A 14,741-nucleotide genomic window follows, 5' to 3' on the forward strand; every position below is an offset into this window, starting at 1 on the left:
AACCCCACGTCATCATTTGCTAGGTGGACCCCTGTAGATGCAGTAGAGATGATGACGTTTTGGGGTCTGGTGTTACATATGGGCATAGTAAAAAAGCCAGAAATTAGGCAATATTGGAGTACAGATGTTCTGTAAAGCACCCCATTTTACCGTATGGCCATGACTCGGGCTCGTTTTGAGATAATCCTTAAATTTTTACATTACACCGATAATACACTGTGCCCACCCAGAGATGATCCCACCTTTGACCGGCTATTCAAAGTCAGGCCGGTCATTGATCATTTCAGTGCCAAATTTGCAGAGATGTACATCCCTGAAAAATTTATTTGTATTGACGAGTCCCTTATACATTTTAAAGGAAGGGTTAAATTCCGCCAGTACCTTCCCAGTAAGAGGGCAAGGTATGGCATAAAAATGTATAAGCTGTGTGAAAGCACCTCAGGGTACACCCACAGGTTTAGGGTATATGAAGGGAAGGATTCAAGAATTGAACCGCCAGAATGCCCCCCCTCCCTCGTAGGTGTTAGTGGAAAAATTATCTGGGATTTAGTGCACCCCTTCCTGGATAAAGGTTATCACCTCTATGTGGATAACTTTTACACTAGCATCCCCCTGTTTAAGGCCCTTGGTTCAAGAGGTACAGCAGCTTGCGGTACTGTGCGTAAGAACCAAAGAGGCCTCCCAAAAATGCACATTGCCCAAGTAATGAGAAGGGGTGAAAGCAGGAGAATATGCACCGAAAATATGTTGTTGGTCAAATATAAGGACAAGAGGGATGTCCTTATACTGACAACAATTCATGGAGACAGTACCACCTCCATCCCTGTACGAGGTACCAGTACCCACACCTCAAAACCTAATTGTATCCTAGATTACAATAGGTACATGGGCGGAGTGGATCTTTCAGATCAGGTACTGAAGCCGTACAGTGCCCTGCGGAAAACAAAAATCTGGTACAAGAAGCTGGCCGTGTATATCATCCAGATGGCACTGTATAACGCTTACGTGCTATTCTGTTCTACCAGCCAGAGGGGGACATTTATGCACTTTCAAGAGGAAGTCATAAAGGGCCTAATATTTGGGAACCAGCAGGCAGAGGGCCCCAGTACTTCTAGTACTGGCCCCCGTATTGTACCAGGGCAGCATTTTCCTAACGAAATCCCCTCCACTGCAAGAAAGGGCAGGACACAAAAAAGGTGCAAAGTTTGCTATAAAAAGGGAATAAGAAAGGAAACTATTTTCCACTGTGAAACTTGCCCCGACAAACCCGGCCTATGTATAAAGGAGTGTTTTAAAATATACCACACATCTATGGATTATTAGGTTCATCATTTCACCGTGCTTCGGGGGTCTTGCTAATGCCACATATCACCCACCATTCATTCCACCAGAATCTGAGCTGCAAAATCCAAAAATCACTCCTTCCCTTCTGAGTCCTGCCATGCACCCAAATGGTATTTTTTGGTCACATGTGATGCATTGCCGTACTCGGGAGAAATTGGGGCACAGATTTTGGGGTGCTTTTTCTCCTTCATACCTTCTGAAAATGAAAATTTTTGAGCCAGAACTGCATTTTTGTGTAAAAAAATGTAATTTTTCATTTGCACAGCCCAGTTGTATCAAAATTGGTGAAACCCCTGGGGGTTTGAAATGTACACTATACCCCTAGATGAATTCCCTTAAGGGGTGTAGTTTGCAAAATGGGGTCACTTGTGGGGGGGTTCCACTGTATTGGTGCTTGGGGGGTCTTGCTAATGCGACATAGCACCCACCAACATTCCACCAGAATCTGAGCTGCAAAATCCAAAAATCACTCCTTCCCTTCTGAGTCCTGCCATGCACCCAAATGGTATTTTTTGGTCACATGTGAGGCATTGCCGTACTCGGGAGAAATTGGGGCACAGATTTTGGGGTGCTTTTTCTCCTTCATACCTTCTGAAAATGAAAAATTTTGAGCCAGAACTGCATTTTTGTGTAAAAAAATGTAATTTTTCATTTTCACTGCCCAGTTGTATCAAAATTGGTGAAACCCCTGGGGGTTTGAAATGTACACTATACCCCTAGATGAATTCCCTAAGGGGTGTAGTTTGCAAAATGGGGTCACTTGTGGGGGGTTCCACTGTATTGGTGCTTGGGGGGTCTTGCTAATGCGACATAGCACCCACCAACATTCCACCAGAATCTGAGCTGCAAAATACAAAAATCACTCCTTCCCTTCTGAGTCCTGCCATGCACCCAAATGGTATTTTTTGGTCACATGTGAGGCATTGCCGTACTCGGGAGAAATTGGGGCACAGATTTTGGGGTGCTTTGTCTCCTTCATTCCTTGTGAAAATGAAAAATTTTGAGCCAGAACTGCATTTTTGTGTAAAAAATTTAATTTTTCATTTTCACTGCCCAGTTGTACCACAATTGGTGAAACCCCTGGGGGTTTGAAATGTACACTATACCCCTAGATGAATTTCCTGAGGGGTGTAGTTTGCAAAATGGGGTCACTTGTGTGGGGGTTCCACTGTATTGGTGCTTGGGGGGTCTTGCTAATGCGACATAGCACCCACCAACATTCCACCAGAATCTGAGCTGCAAAATCCCAAAATCACTCCTTCCCTTCTGAGTCCTGCCATGCACCCAAATGGTATTTTTTGGTCACATGTGAGGCATTGCCGTACTCGGAAGAAATTGGGGCACAGATTTTGGGGTGCTTTGTCTCCTTCATTCCTTGTGAAAATGAAAAATTTTGAGCCAGAACTGCATTTTTGTGTAAAAAATTAAATTTTTCATTTTCACTGCCCAGTTGTACCACAATTGGTGAAACCCCTGGGGGTTTGAAATGTACACTATACCCCTAGTTGAATTCCCTGAGGGGTGTAGTTTGCAAAATGGGGTCACTTGTGGGGGGGTTCCACTGTATTGGTGCTTCGGGGGTCTTGCTAATGCGACATAGCACCCACCAACATTCCACCAGAATCTGTGCTGCAAAATCCAAATATCACTCCTTCCCTTCTGAGTCCTGCCATGCACCCAAATGGTATTTTTTGGTCACATGTGAGGCATTGCCGTACTCGGGAGAAATTAGGGCACAGATTTTGGGGTGCTTTGTCTCCTTCATTCCTTGTGAAAATGCAAAATGGGGTCACTTGTGGGGGGGTTCCTAACTTTTAGCATCTTATGGTGCCTAGAAACCTACATGGTGCCTAAAAAATAATCTCATAAAAAGGAGGCTCCAAAATCAAGTAGGTGCTCCTTCTATTATGAAGCCTGTGGTTTGGTCAACGTGCACACTTGGGCCACATATAGGATATTTATGAAAACAAAAGAATTGGGGGAATCAATTTTTAGTCACATTTCTCTAGTAAAATCTACTGTGTTCCTTAGAAAAATGTATTAAAATTGCAAATCTGCAAAAAAAATGAAATTTTGAAATTTCACCTACACTTTGTTTTAATTCCTGTGAAACACCTAAAGGGTTAACAAACTTCCAAAATGCTGTTTTGAATACTGTGAGGGGTGCAGTTTTTGAAATGGCATCATTTATGGGGGTGTCTCACATACAAGTCCCTCAAAGTCACATCAGAACTGAACTGGTCTCTAAAAAAATCAGTGTTTGAAATTTTCTTGAAAATTTGAGAATTTGCTATTCATATTGTAAGCCTCCTAGTGTCCAAAAAAATTAAAAGGAAGTTGAAATAATGATGGAAACATAAAGTAGACATATGGTCTATGTTAGTTATTAACTATTTTGAGTGGTATGATTATTTGTCTCACAAGCAGAAAATTTAACATTTTGCAAATTGCTAAATTTTCCATTTTTTTACGACATTTTGGTATTTTTCACAAAAAAACACAGACTGTATCGACCCAAATTTACCACTAATTTGAAGTACAATGTGTCACGAGAAAACAATCTCAAAATCACTGGGATAAGTAAAAGCAAAAAAAAGTTATCCCCACTTAAGTGATACATGTCAGATTTGAAAAAAAGGGCTCTGTCAGGAAGGCAAAAACTGGCTGTGTCAGGAAGGGGTTAATATGACAGTTTAATGAGTGATATCTAGAACTTTGAAGTGAGGTAAATTACAGTAGATACAGTATGTAGTTTATGTCTAAAACTTGGTGAAGACAAGTAATAGTTATTAGTAAAAATGAAAGTGTTAAGCTGGGTACACTAGATTTTTTTATATATATACGATATGCACAATAACCATATCGTTGACGATATTTTTGTGCATATCTTCACCGTTAACAATGAGCGCACCCGCGGGTAGTTAACGGCAAAACAACCCCCGACGTCAACATGTAGTCAAATCTGACTATATCATCAACTACTGCATGTTCAACAGGGGGGATTTTGGTCTGCTGAACACAAGGAGGGTATTCAATCCGTGGTTCCGACTGTCGGAACGTCCCGACCGTTGGAATCCCAGGTCATTTTCGTTCGTTCCGACAGTAAATCGACAGCTAGAATTCAATGTTTCGAGTGTCAGAAAGTCGGCGGATCTGCAAATATGGCCGTGAATTCGACAAATTGCATCCGTTTCCGACAAAAAAAACCAGAATTTTTGAAACGTCGGACCTGACACCCTTCAATGCTGTCATTAACGGCAGCATTGAATAGGTTGGGAAATATCGGTAAAGATTGAATACCCCCAAGTGTTTAAGAGCTAGATCGTTTGTCGAAGAGCACCGCAGATATTGTTATAAGTGCAGCCGATCGTATAGTGTGTACCCAGCATTAGGTATAGGCTAACTAAGAGGAAAGGACGAGTAGAATTATCTACTTAGGGAACTCTGATCTCAGACTACTTTAATATATATAAACTTGACCTTATTGGGTAATTCATATATCATTACCCAATTTTTGGCCAGTATAAGGAATTTCCTGCTGACATCAGTCACAGGTGTCTTTATCAGCTTGTATTCATAGTGGGCAAGCAATAGTACAAAGACAGCCAAGCTGTGACCCAATTCCTGTTCTCCAGCCCCATGATACACGTAGCGATTCTAGGAATGGGATGGAACTATACTAAAGTTAGATTTTGGCTAAGTACATTTTAATTTGGATAATAAACCAGTAACCACCTCATTTTGCCGGTCTCCCCTACCTCTAAACTGTAAGCTCCCTGAAGCTGGGCCCTCTTCCCCCCTGTTCTTACAGCCCTGTGTGCTCGCACTGCAAGCTTTCTGTCTATACCTGAATCTCTTCTCACTTGCAACCATTCATCTGCGAACCGCTTGTGGGGCCTTAGAAATAAAATGTATTAATCTGTGCAGTACATTTCTTGCCAATCTACCTATGGCCTCAGTGTCTGTTATACCCAGAGACCAGTATACTGTACACATTCAATAAATCCAAAAAGGGGATGCATGCTTTCTTTATTTGCATGGTTATGTAGCATTTATTAATCAGCCAACTACATCGCCTATGTTGCCTTGCAGGTGATAATGGAGTTGGCTAATCTATATCTTGCTCAAGATGACATTGACTCCTGCCAACAGCAATGTGCCCTTCTATTGAAGAATGACCAGCACAACGAAGCTGCTACAATGGTGAGTCAGAGGGAAATGTAAAATAAGGAGTCTCACAAATACATGGTCAGAGGCCTGTGACTAAAGGCCCATACACTCTGGGCGACTCATGTGAAAGCCGCTCAATTTTCTTGTCTGAGCGGCTTTCAGCATGAAAGCCACCGTGTGTACAGGGCAGCGGTGAGCGCTGCTGCATGCTCCCGCATCATCGTTGCCGGCTGTCGCTCATCTGCTGCTATAATCAAATGGACCGGAGTTCTAATTAAGGGGTAAATGTATGAAGCTTGGAGAATTGGTATCTATCACTATAAAGAACGTTATGTTCAGGGTGATAATGCTCCTGCCAATCAGCTACAATATGTAAATTTAAATGAACAGTTAGGAGCTGATTGGCTGTAGCATTATGACCCTGCTCATAACGTTTTTTTATGGTAATAGATACCTCTTCTCCAAGCTTCATACATTTACCCCTCAGTCACCTGTGTATTGATATCCTTAAAACCTGGGCCATTAGCGTGTCTTGTGGACCTCGTCTGGGAACCACTGGCATAGTGTGTTAACCACTTTACTAAATATATTTTATTTGTCACCATGCTATTGGAAACACCATGATTTCCCAGACAGAATAGGGTGACATTCCCTGACACTTTGCAGTGAAGGAATCCTGGAAGATGGTGTGCTGGTGATCCAATGCTGCGTCTTCGGTCCCAGCACTCTGCGATCTTGGCAGGTGGTGTCTATTTCCCTCAGACCCCTCCTGCTGCATTAATGTCCACTTCTTCAGCAGAACATAAATGAATCTGAAGTGATGTGTGCCTGCTTTTGTGCTCAGTCACCGCTTTGTTGTCCTCTGATAGCTTGGGGGCCTACTATGCCAAATAAGCAGAAAGGACAGCGAGGTACAGAACATGAAGGAGTCATTTCACTCCCCTCGGAGTGTTTTACGGTTTGTTATGCAGACAAATACGGCCACCAGACTTTCCATCCAGGAGAGAGCGCGAATCCAATCCTCCTAACATATTGAAATGAGGTAATTCTATCCTGCAGGCTTGCCAGTCTGACCGTGTTTACAGGGCAGTCACTTGTTACATGGAACACCAGTCTTTTTCTGTTTTGTGCTGTTTTGCAGATTGCACAAGTCAGCTCAGTGTTATTCTACCGGTTGAAATCAAATTGGACAAAGGTTTCCATTTTGAGAAGTACAGGGCTGGAAAGCAGATCTTTAAATAGGCAATTGATACCTGTTCTTTTTTCTCAGAGGAGAAGCCATTTGCATTATACATGTATTCCTGCTCTCAGAGTAGGTAAGAAAAGAGACATGATCATGTTCCAAGTGTTTGTGTTCCCTAAGGCTCAGGAGGGGCTGTAGAAGAAGGTGCCTTGTATTATATACAATGCTGGCAACTCGGCTAGAGTCCTACTGCTGTACTGTAATGGGCTCCTGCCTTCTTACATTGTTGCTACACTGCCGCATGCGGATGAGATGCGATATTGTATACAATATTGTATACAATAATTGTAACGTGTATGGGCACCTTTAGGCAGATATTGGGCCTAATTCAGAGCTGATCGCACTATGCATTTCTGGGTCTGTAGATTGGGCATATATATGGCCCATAGGCCATCCTGCAATAATAGCAGGCGGTTTTTCACAAAGGATAGAAATCAGGCGCTGTGACAGTAGCTGTTATTCTAAGGAAAGCAGCTGCTCAAAAATGTGGGGGTAGTCAATCCCCACCTAGAGAGAAAAAAAACACACAAAGGATCATGCACTAGGCATGTGAGCAGCGCTTAATAAATTTAGACCAATTGTATGGATATGGAAATGTAAATATTTTACTATAATAAAAAACAAGTACAGTAAGAACAATATACAATAGATGCACAATATAATACACAATATAGAACAATTATTAAAAACACGCCATAGGACAATAGGTGGATTGGCCCAGAGAAATGAGGGGCAATGGGGTACAGTGGGTCACGGGTAAGTTCACTTTACCGGTACTGGGTGACCTTTGGATCCAGGAGAGTCCACTTTTGTGACAAGCGATTTTTTCCTCACTATTGATCATGGTATATGTGGCCGTTTGGAGGTAAAAGTAAACCATAGGCTTCCGCTATTCCACTGGTATTTTTGCCCTAGTGGACTATGTTGGATTATAGCCACCAGGGTGGTCCAGGATGCGGTGTCCGCCAAGAGATGGAAAGTCACTGGGAAAGGCTTCTGCTCACAGGGTCCTCCTGCTTGGTTGGCTAGATGGTATTTTGCCACTGGGGGACTTGTGGAGCAGTGTCCGCCACACAGTTGTGGGTTGGTAACAATGGGGTACCTGGTATCCAGAAAGTCCACACTGGGAAAGATGGTATGCTTATTGGGGTCCTGGGCGTGAAGTACAGGTAGCTACCCCTGAGTATACATTATTTTACCAGCCGGGACGTGATAAACCTGCACATATCATGGACCCTACTTATCCCACACAAATACTGCACACTGCTTATCCCGCACACATACTGTACCCCACAATGTAAGATACATTCACCAATGCCATTCCCTAGCTGCCACAGGGCAGGCAGGGGGAGCCGGGCAGTGACAGTCCCTAACTGCCACAGGACAGTCAAGGGGAGCCGGGCAGTCACAGTCCCGAGCTGCCGCAGGGGAAGCTGTGGAGTCACAGTCCCGAGCTTTCGCAGGGAAAGCAGGGGAAGCCGGGCAGTCACAGTCCCTAGCAGCGGTGCTGGAGTAGCAGCACCCCGGCTTCACTATACGTGATCCCGACAGTATCCTTTGTTCTGTACCCGCACATTGCAAGAGTGCCCCGCAACAGCACCAAGTCCGCAGGCAAGTAAGTCTGTAGCAAACTCCACCCGCACAGCGCACCCCGGGATACTGCGGTAGGGAGAGGAGTTGGTGTCGGAGGGCAGGACAACTTACTGAATGGGAAATAATCGGCGGGGAACTAGTAGCGCTACTATTTTCCATCTGTCACAGGGACCCCGCCGATGATTTCCCATTCACTGAACGGACCCCATAGCACGCTGAATGATCTGGACCTCTGTGAGCGACAAGTACTAGGGGAGGGGGGAGTGGGCTCTGCTGCAGCTCTTTTTTTTTTTTTTTTTCCAGGATTCGCTCCATAAGACACACATACTTTTTGCCCCACTTTTTTGAGTGAAAAAAGTGCGTCTTATGGTGCGAAAAATAGGGTACCCTTTATTTTATTGCTTGCCATTCGCAAGTTGATTGACAAGAAACCAGCGTTTGTAGGTATTAACCGTCTGTTTTCTGGGAATGTCCAGAAAACGCATACATGCCTAGGTGGTTTAGGGGAAGGCGTTTGTTCTCCGCTCCAGTCACAATCAGGAATAAACAGCTGTGCACTAGATATAACCTATGTGTGCAGAACCCTTTTACTATTTAAAGCTGCAGTGAAATGTGGGTACTTAACCACATGAAAAAAGACAAAATAAAAGATATAAACACTGCACTAAAATAGTGAAGAACAGTTTAATATTCAATTCATAAAAATAATAAGCATAAGAAAGACTTATACATACTTATTACTTATACTTAATACAATACAGTATCAAAGAAACAAACACATCCTCCAAGAAAGATATTTCTGTTAATGCAGCGAGGAGAACCTCTAGATATTATAATGCCACTTTTTTTGAGAAGTCGCAGTCCCAAAGAATGAGGTTATAAGCAGGTTAAAGGATAATGAATAAGATGCAGTTCATGCAAAAGCTCAAAAGATTTTTAAGCAAGGAGAAAGAGACAGCTGTTAGTTAGTCTGGTCTGCTTAGGCGTTGCAGGTTTGGGTGAATAAGAGCAAGTAAATATGGGTGTAATAGTTGCCACTCCTTTAGAAATATTAGTTACAGCAACGTTGTAAAGTGAATACAGGTGGCCACTGTGAGGAGGATAAAAATATCTGCAACAAAAGTGAGGTTGTGGAAGACTGTTTCAGGTCATACACCATGGCAAGACTGAGCACAGCAACAAGACACATTGTAGTTATACTGCATCAGCAAGGTCTCTCCCAGGCATAGATTTTAAAGTAGACTGGGATTTTAAGAGGTTCATAGTAGTGGACTCTTGGCTCCTGGCATTTACTGGTTAGCACTTCAGACTGGCCATATCAGGGTCCGTCCACCGGAAGAAGGTCTCCAACAGAAATCAGACAACTGGTACCATAAAGAAAACAAACCAACACGTTTCTCCACCTCCTAGACCTCAGCGGCTTCCTCAGACAGCAAAGGATTATGGGCCTGTTTCAGATGCATTTGAAACTACTGCGTGTCTGCGATTACTCCCGCATTCTCAAGTGTGAAAATTACATATGCCCGTTTAAGTGTTCCCCTTGTGTTCTTTCATGTGACAGACGGAGCAAACCATGCTACGCCCACTTTTCTTATCTGAGCATTGATTAAGTGAGCTAGTGGATCCGATCACTCCACCACCGGTGTACCATCAGAGAATCATTGACTCCTTGGGCAGCCCCTTCCTGTCCCACTCTCCGGTGTTACTTCCTTTAAAAAAATGGCTACTGTGGCTGTGCTGATGCGATAAAGAAACCATCCGCATGTGAAACATGCCCGTGACACCTCCTTTTTTTACAATGACTAGGCCACTTCCCAGTCTCCATCATGAAACACCCAGGGATTGCAAATACCATCTTAAGTAATAGCTATTTTGTACGCTGTTGGGTATGACTTTACATTTATGGTTTGCGTTGCAACGTAACTAAGAGGAAAAAATCACTCAACTGTGCAAATATCTGCGCTGAGTACACCTCCTGGATTAAGCCCATTGGCCAATTAATTTAGTTGCTTTCTCTCTAAACTTTGCAGATGATGGCTGGTCTTATGTTCAGGAAGCAGGATTATGAGCAAGCAGTATTTCACTTCCAGCAGCTGTTGGAACGCAAGCCAGGTATGCTCAACCCTTGTATTGTAAAAAGGTTAATTTGTTTTTAACCCATTAACCCACAATGCCTCTCTAAAGCCTGACCAGTTATTTGTAATAGAGGGGGAATGAGACTGCATTTTTAGAGTGCTAAGCAATAAGCAGAAACAAGGTCTGAAATTAAAAATGTTTCCTTGTTGCTGTGAGCAAATTATTTCATTATTCATGTTTAAACAGGGAAAATATTTGCTGTTGTGCCTAAATATATAAGCTACTAGTAAGACCGCTCAAAGCAAAAGCTTCAAAAACTAGTCTTCTACCTTCTGTTTGTGCATGTGTGAGTAAGATATGTAGTTTCACTCTCTGCTGTTTCTGAGACTCACAGACACACACACACACACATATATATACACACTAGAGATCCCCGGCACTCTGGCTCCCCCCAGGGGTTACTTGCCCCGGTGCCTTCCCTGGATGATGGGTCCAATAGATAGCGAGGATAATGTGAGCGGCACTCGGAGACTAACACCAACAGCCATTGATGTGGTGAATTTGCTGAACTTTAATAACGTTTCGAGGCACGTAGCCCCTTCATCAGATAAAAAAAAAGTTTTTTAATCTGATGAAGGGGATATGTGCCCCCCCCCCACACACACACACACCTTTTTTCATACTTGCCTTGTCCCCTGATGTCCACGGCAGCCTCCGGGATCCTCTTCGGCGGCATCTCCGGTCCCAGGGGTAAATTGCGCAAGTGTGTGGTCATGCAATGCACCCCTGGGACCGGAGATGCCGCTTAAGAGGATCCTAAAGGCCACCATGGACGTCGGGGCACCACCAGGGGACCAGGTAAGTATGGGGGGAAAATATTCCAAAAATCGAAAAAAATCCCTTCTCAAAATTCTCGTGGTCCCGAGCATTTCGGATAAGGGATACTCAACCTGTACTTGCTAGAGCTTAATGTAGTATGTACATAAATTCTTTTGCAGAATTATTGCATCGTGCCATGTTTGTGCTCATCTGACTGCACTAATGGTTTTGTGTTCCTAATCCACTGTTCTGGTACATGTATGACCAAATCGCCATTTGAATTGAGAACGTAGAACTCGCTGTATCACCAAACGAGATCTGGTTCAGCAGAACCATGCGGCGCTATGAAACATATCGAGAATGTGTTCTTTCTTTTGCAGATAATTACTCCACTCTTGCTCGCTTGATTGACCTTTTAAGAAGGGCTGAAAAACTAGAAGAAATACCAAAGTATCTAGATCTGGCAGAGAAGCACTCATCTAGAGCAAAACTAGAACCTGGATTTCACTATTGCAAAGGATTATATCTATGGTATGTTCATTTTTACTAAATAACTTTGACAATAAATATATATTATGTTAGAATGTTTGCATTTTTTTTCAATGTTAGCTTTATGTTGTCCTTTTAAGTAGCATGTCTAATACATTACACACATCTATATGTTTCCTAAGGTACACTGGTGAGCCCAACGATGCTCTGCGGCATTTCAATAAAGCTCGTAAAGATAGTGACTGGGGGCAGAATGCTGTCTATAATATGATTGAGATCTGTCTGAATCCAGATAATGACACAGTGGGAGGAGAAGTGTTTGACAACCTGGATGGTGACATGGGGTAAGAAAATAATCTGTCAGCTTTGTATATGAATAGGACAAGACACCTTACATGGGTAGCAGTTGATTTTCAGACAGTCGGAATTCCACTACTTGACAGTCGTGATCCAGACCAACAGGCTGTTCTCCCTCTTGTTGGTCCAGTTTGTTACATATATATAGTAGGTTGTAGTCAGCCTGCAGGCTTCTTAGTCTTTTAAAGGTAAGCTTCGTTCTAATGCCCCTCCTTAGGTTAAAAATAATTTGCCCCATTTATGTTAAAGAAGGGAACCGGTCATATTTACATGAGTTATTTCTAAATATTTATGGTTCCATAGATCTTATTTACAGCTGGCCTTTCAATGAGCTTGTTTCTGGAGAATGGGATTATTGGATTATTCCACAAAACTTGTTCTGCACCTTTTGCTGTTTTTGACATATTTTTTTGACCAGGGGGCCCGGGGCCCTAGAGTTGTGGTAGACTTCACTAATAGTAAATGCTCAGGTAATTCACAACATCGCTAAAAGAACAGTCACTTTTACTGACCTGTTTCAAACACTTCTCGCATAAGAGGTCAGACTATATTCTCAATAGTTCATTTGTACTTCAGAGCCCTTAAAGTGCATATAAACTGTAAGATAAATATGGTTAGCGATGCGCTCTCACAGGTTGTTAAATAATATGTGTGAATTTGGTAGAACGTTCGTCCGGGAGCACTGTGAATCACATAGTGTGTACCCAGCTTTACTTTACTTCCAACTGAATCAGGCCCGAGGAGTGTACATTTTCACTGGATCAGTGATTAAGGACTGTAACCCAGCCTTGTAACCTAGTTTACGTGACATTTCATATTAAATACTAGATAAAATAAAAATATACTGTTAACGTTTTGATTATGTAGGAATTCCACAGAAAAGCAAGAGTCTGTTCAACTCGCTGTCAGTACTGCAGAGAAGCTTCTTAAAGAACTAAAACCGCAGACGCTCCAGGGTCACATACAGCTGCGGATTATGGAGAACTATTGCCTGATGGCTACCAAACAAAAAGCAAATGTAGAACGAGCACTTAATACATTTACCGAAGTGGCCGCTGCAGAAGTAAGCTCCTTCGCTTTCATCTTAAATGTGTATATGTTGGAGGCGTAAGCTACACAAGAGTCTATTAGGTAGAACACTCATTGCGGTAATGGGTAAACTAGACCGTACTCTATCTCAGCTTCTTCTCCACATTAGTTCAATAGGCTAGTAGAATATAGACATCAACATACAGATGGAGCGCTTCTCAGCCAGTGCCGGGGCTTGCCAGATTGCCCCCGCTAGCGAGTTGGCGCTCCATCTGACTGGGACGCGTGAGCGTCCCACATGCACGCGTGTCCCAGTTTCCGGGGGGGTAGGGGACACGAACCCTGCCCATCTCTGCTTCAGGGAGATGGGCAGGGTTAGGGGGGGGGGATCAGGCGGCGTTTAGCGGCGGGGACCGCCGTGGAGCTCTGTAGTAAGGGGACGCATGCGTGTCCCCTTCCAGGGGCTGGCGATCCAACAGCCAGCCTCCGCAAGAATGAAGGGCGCTCTATCTGTAGATCAGCAAAGAGCAGGCATTCCCAACCTAAAACCTGGCCTGTTATTGTGCCTTAAGGACCGAGGCTAGGAATGTCTGGCATAAAGTCATATTGGCCACTCTTTTTATGTAGTCATTAAACTACAGATGTGTCCATATACAGCTAGCCACCTTTTGCGTTAAACAGCCATTCCAGTGCGTGACAGAATCACTGGGTGTCCTTTTTTTCGATTAAATGCAAAATATACACACAAGAAGCTTCTGCTGATTAAAATGATATATGGCATGTCTTTATTCAGTGGGACTGCCATTGTATCTGCATACAAAAGGTTACGTTACACTTTCCGGGAAAACACTGTGACCTTTCATTTCTTCTACAGATACAGTGGCAATCACACACTGAATATAGTCATTTTAATCAGCAGAAGCTGTTTTTATGTCCTATTTGCAATTAGAACATAAAGGGAAAAGTGGCTTTAAATTGCACACCCTCAGTAATGAAAGGTGCCATCTGCTGAGAATAAAATGGTTTACAGAGAGAGAGATAGAGAGAGAGGGTGCAAATGCACTATGCGATCATTACATTATAATATATAATAAGAGGTTGTTGGTATATCAGTGGCCAGTGATATTGGCCTGCCCACCAATCGTCCAGATCACCTCTTGTCGAGCAGGTCCCTAACACTATGGGGTCACCACCTGGGACACAGGGAACCCCGAAACATGATCCAGCTAAGGACCCCCCCGGGCATCACAATAAAGAATAGTAATAGTAAAGTGGTAAAATTATAAGTATGAAGGTCCCTACTATATGTTTGGAGGTAGAGAGTGTATGAACAAAAGAGTGCATACATAGATAATAAACAAACATGATATAAAAAGTGACTGTGTATTTAAGTTGTGATGCCCTGAGACAGTCCAGCCAGAGCAGCCCGGGGGCCCCACACCCAGATGCCAACCCAAAATTTTCTGACACTATATACAAATAAATAGGACTTACTTGGAATTATGCCTCTGTCGCAGTGCAGTCGATGCTGGTTCCCTGCTTAAAAACATAGAGGGTGGTGGGGGAGGGTGCCAATCTAGATGAGGCATCCTCAAACCTCAGGTGTGTATTTCTACACATA

The 14,741-nt window shown here is 43.2% G+C and overlaps 1 protein-coding gene across 1 annotated transcript in view; it reads left to right on the plus strand.

Moving 5' to 3' along the window:
* The window catches only part of TTC21B (tetratricopeptide repeat domain 21B), a 110,492-nt gene that overhangs the window by 75,724 nt on the left and 20,027 nt on the right, over positions 1-14,741 (plus strand). The window contains exons 21-25 of the mRNA XM_083153910.1: positions 5,437-5,547; positions 10,381-10,462; positions 11,626-11,776; positions 11,917-12,078; positions 12,959-13,154. Of these exons, the coding sequence (XP_083010036.1) occupies positions 5,437-5,547; positions 10,381-10,462; positions 11,626-11,776; positions 11,917-12,078; positions 12,959-13,154 (702 nt within the window). The remainder of the gene's footprint in view (positions 1-5,436; positions 5,548-10,380; positions 10,463-11,625; positions 11,777-11,916; positions 12,079-12,958; positions 13,155-14,741) is intronic.

Source organism: Crinia signifera, chromosome 7 (genome assembly GCF_055691185.1).
Source record: "Crinia signifera chromosome 7, ASM5569118v1, whole genome shotgun sequence".
NCBI lineage: Eukaryota > Metazoa > Chordata > Amphibia > Anura > Myobatrachidae > Crinia > Crinia signifera.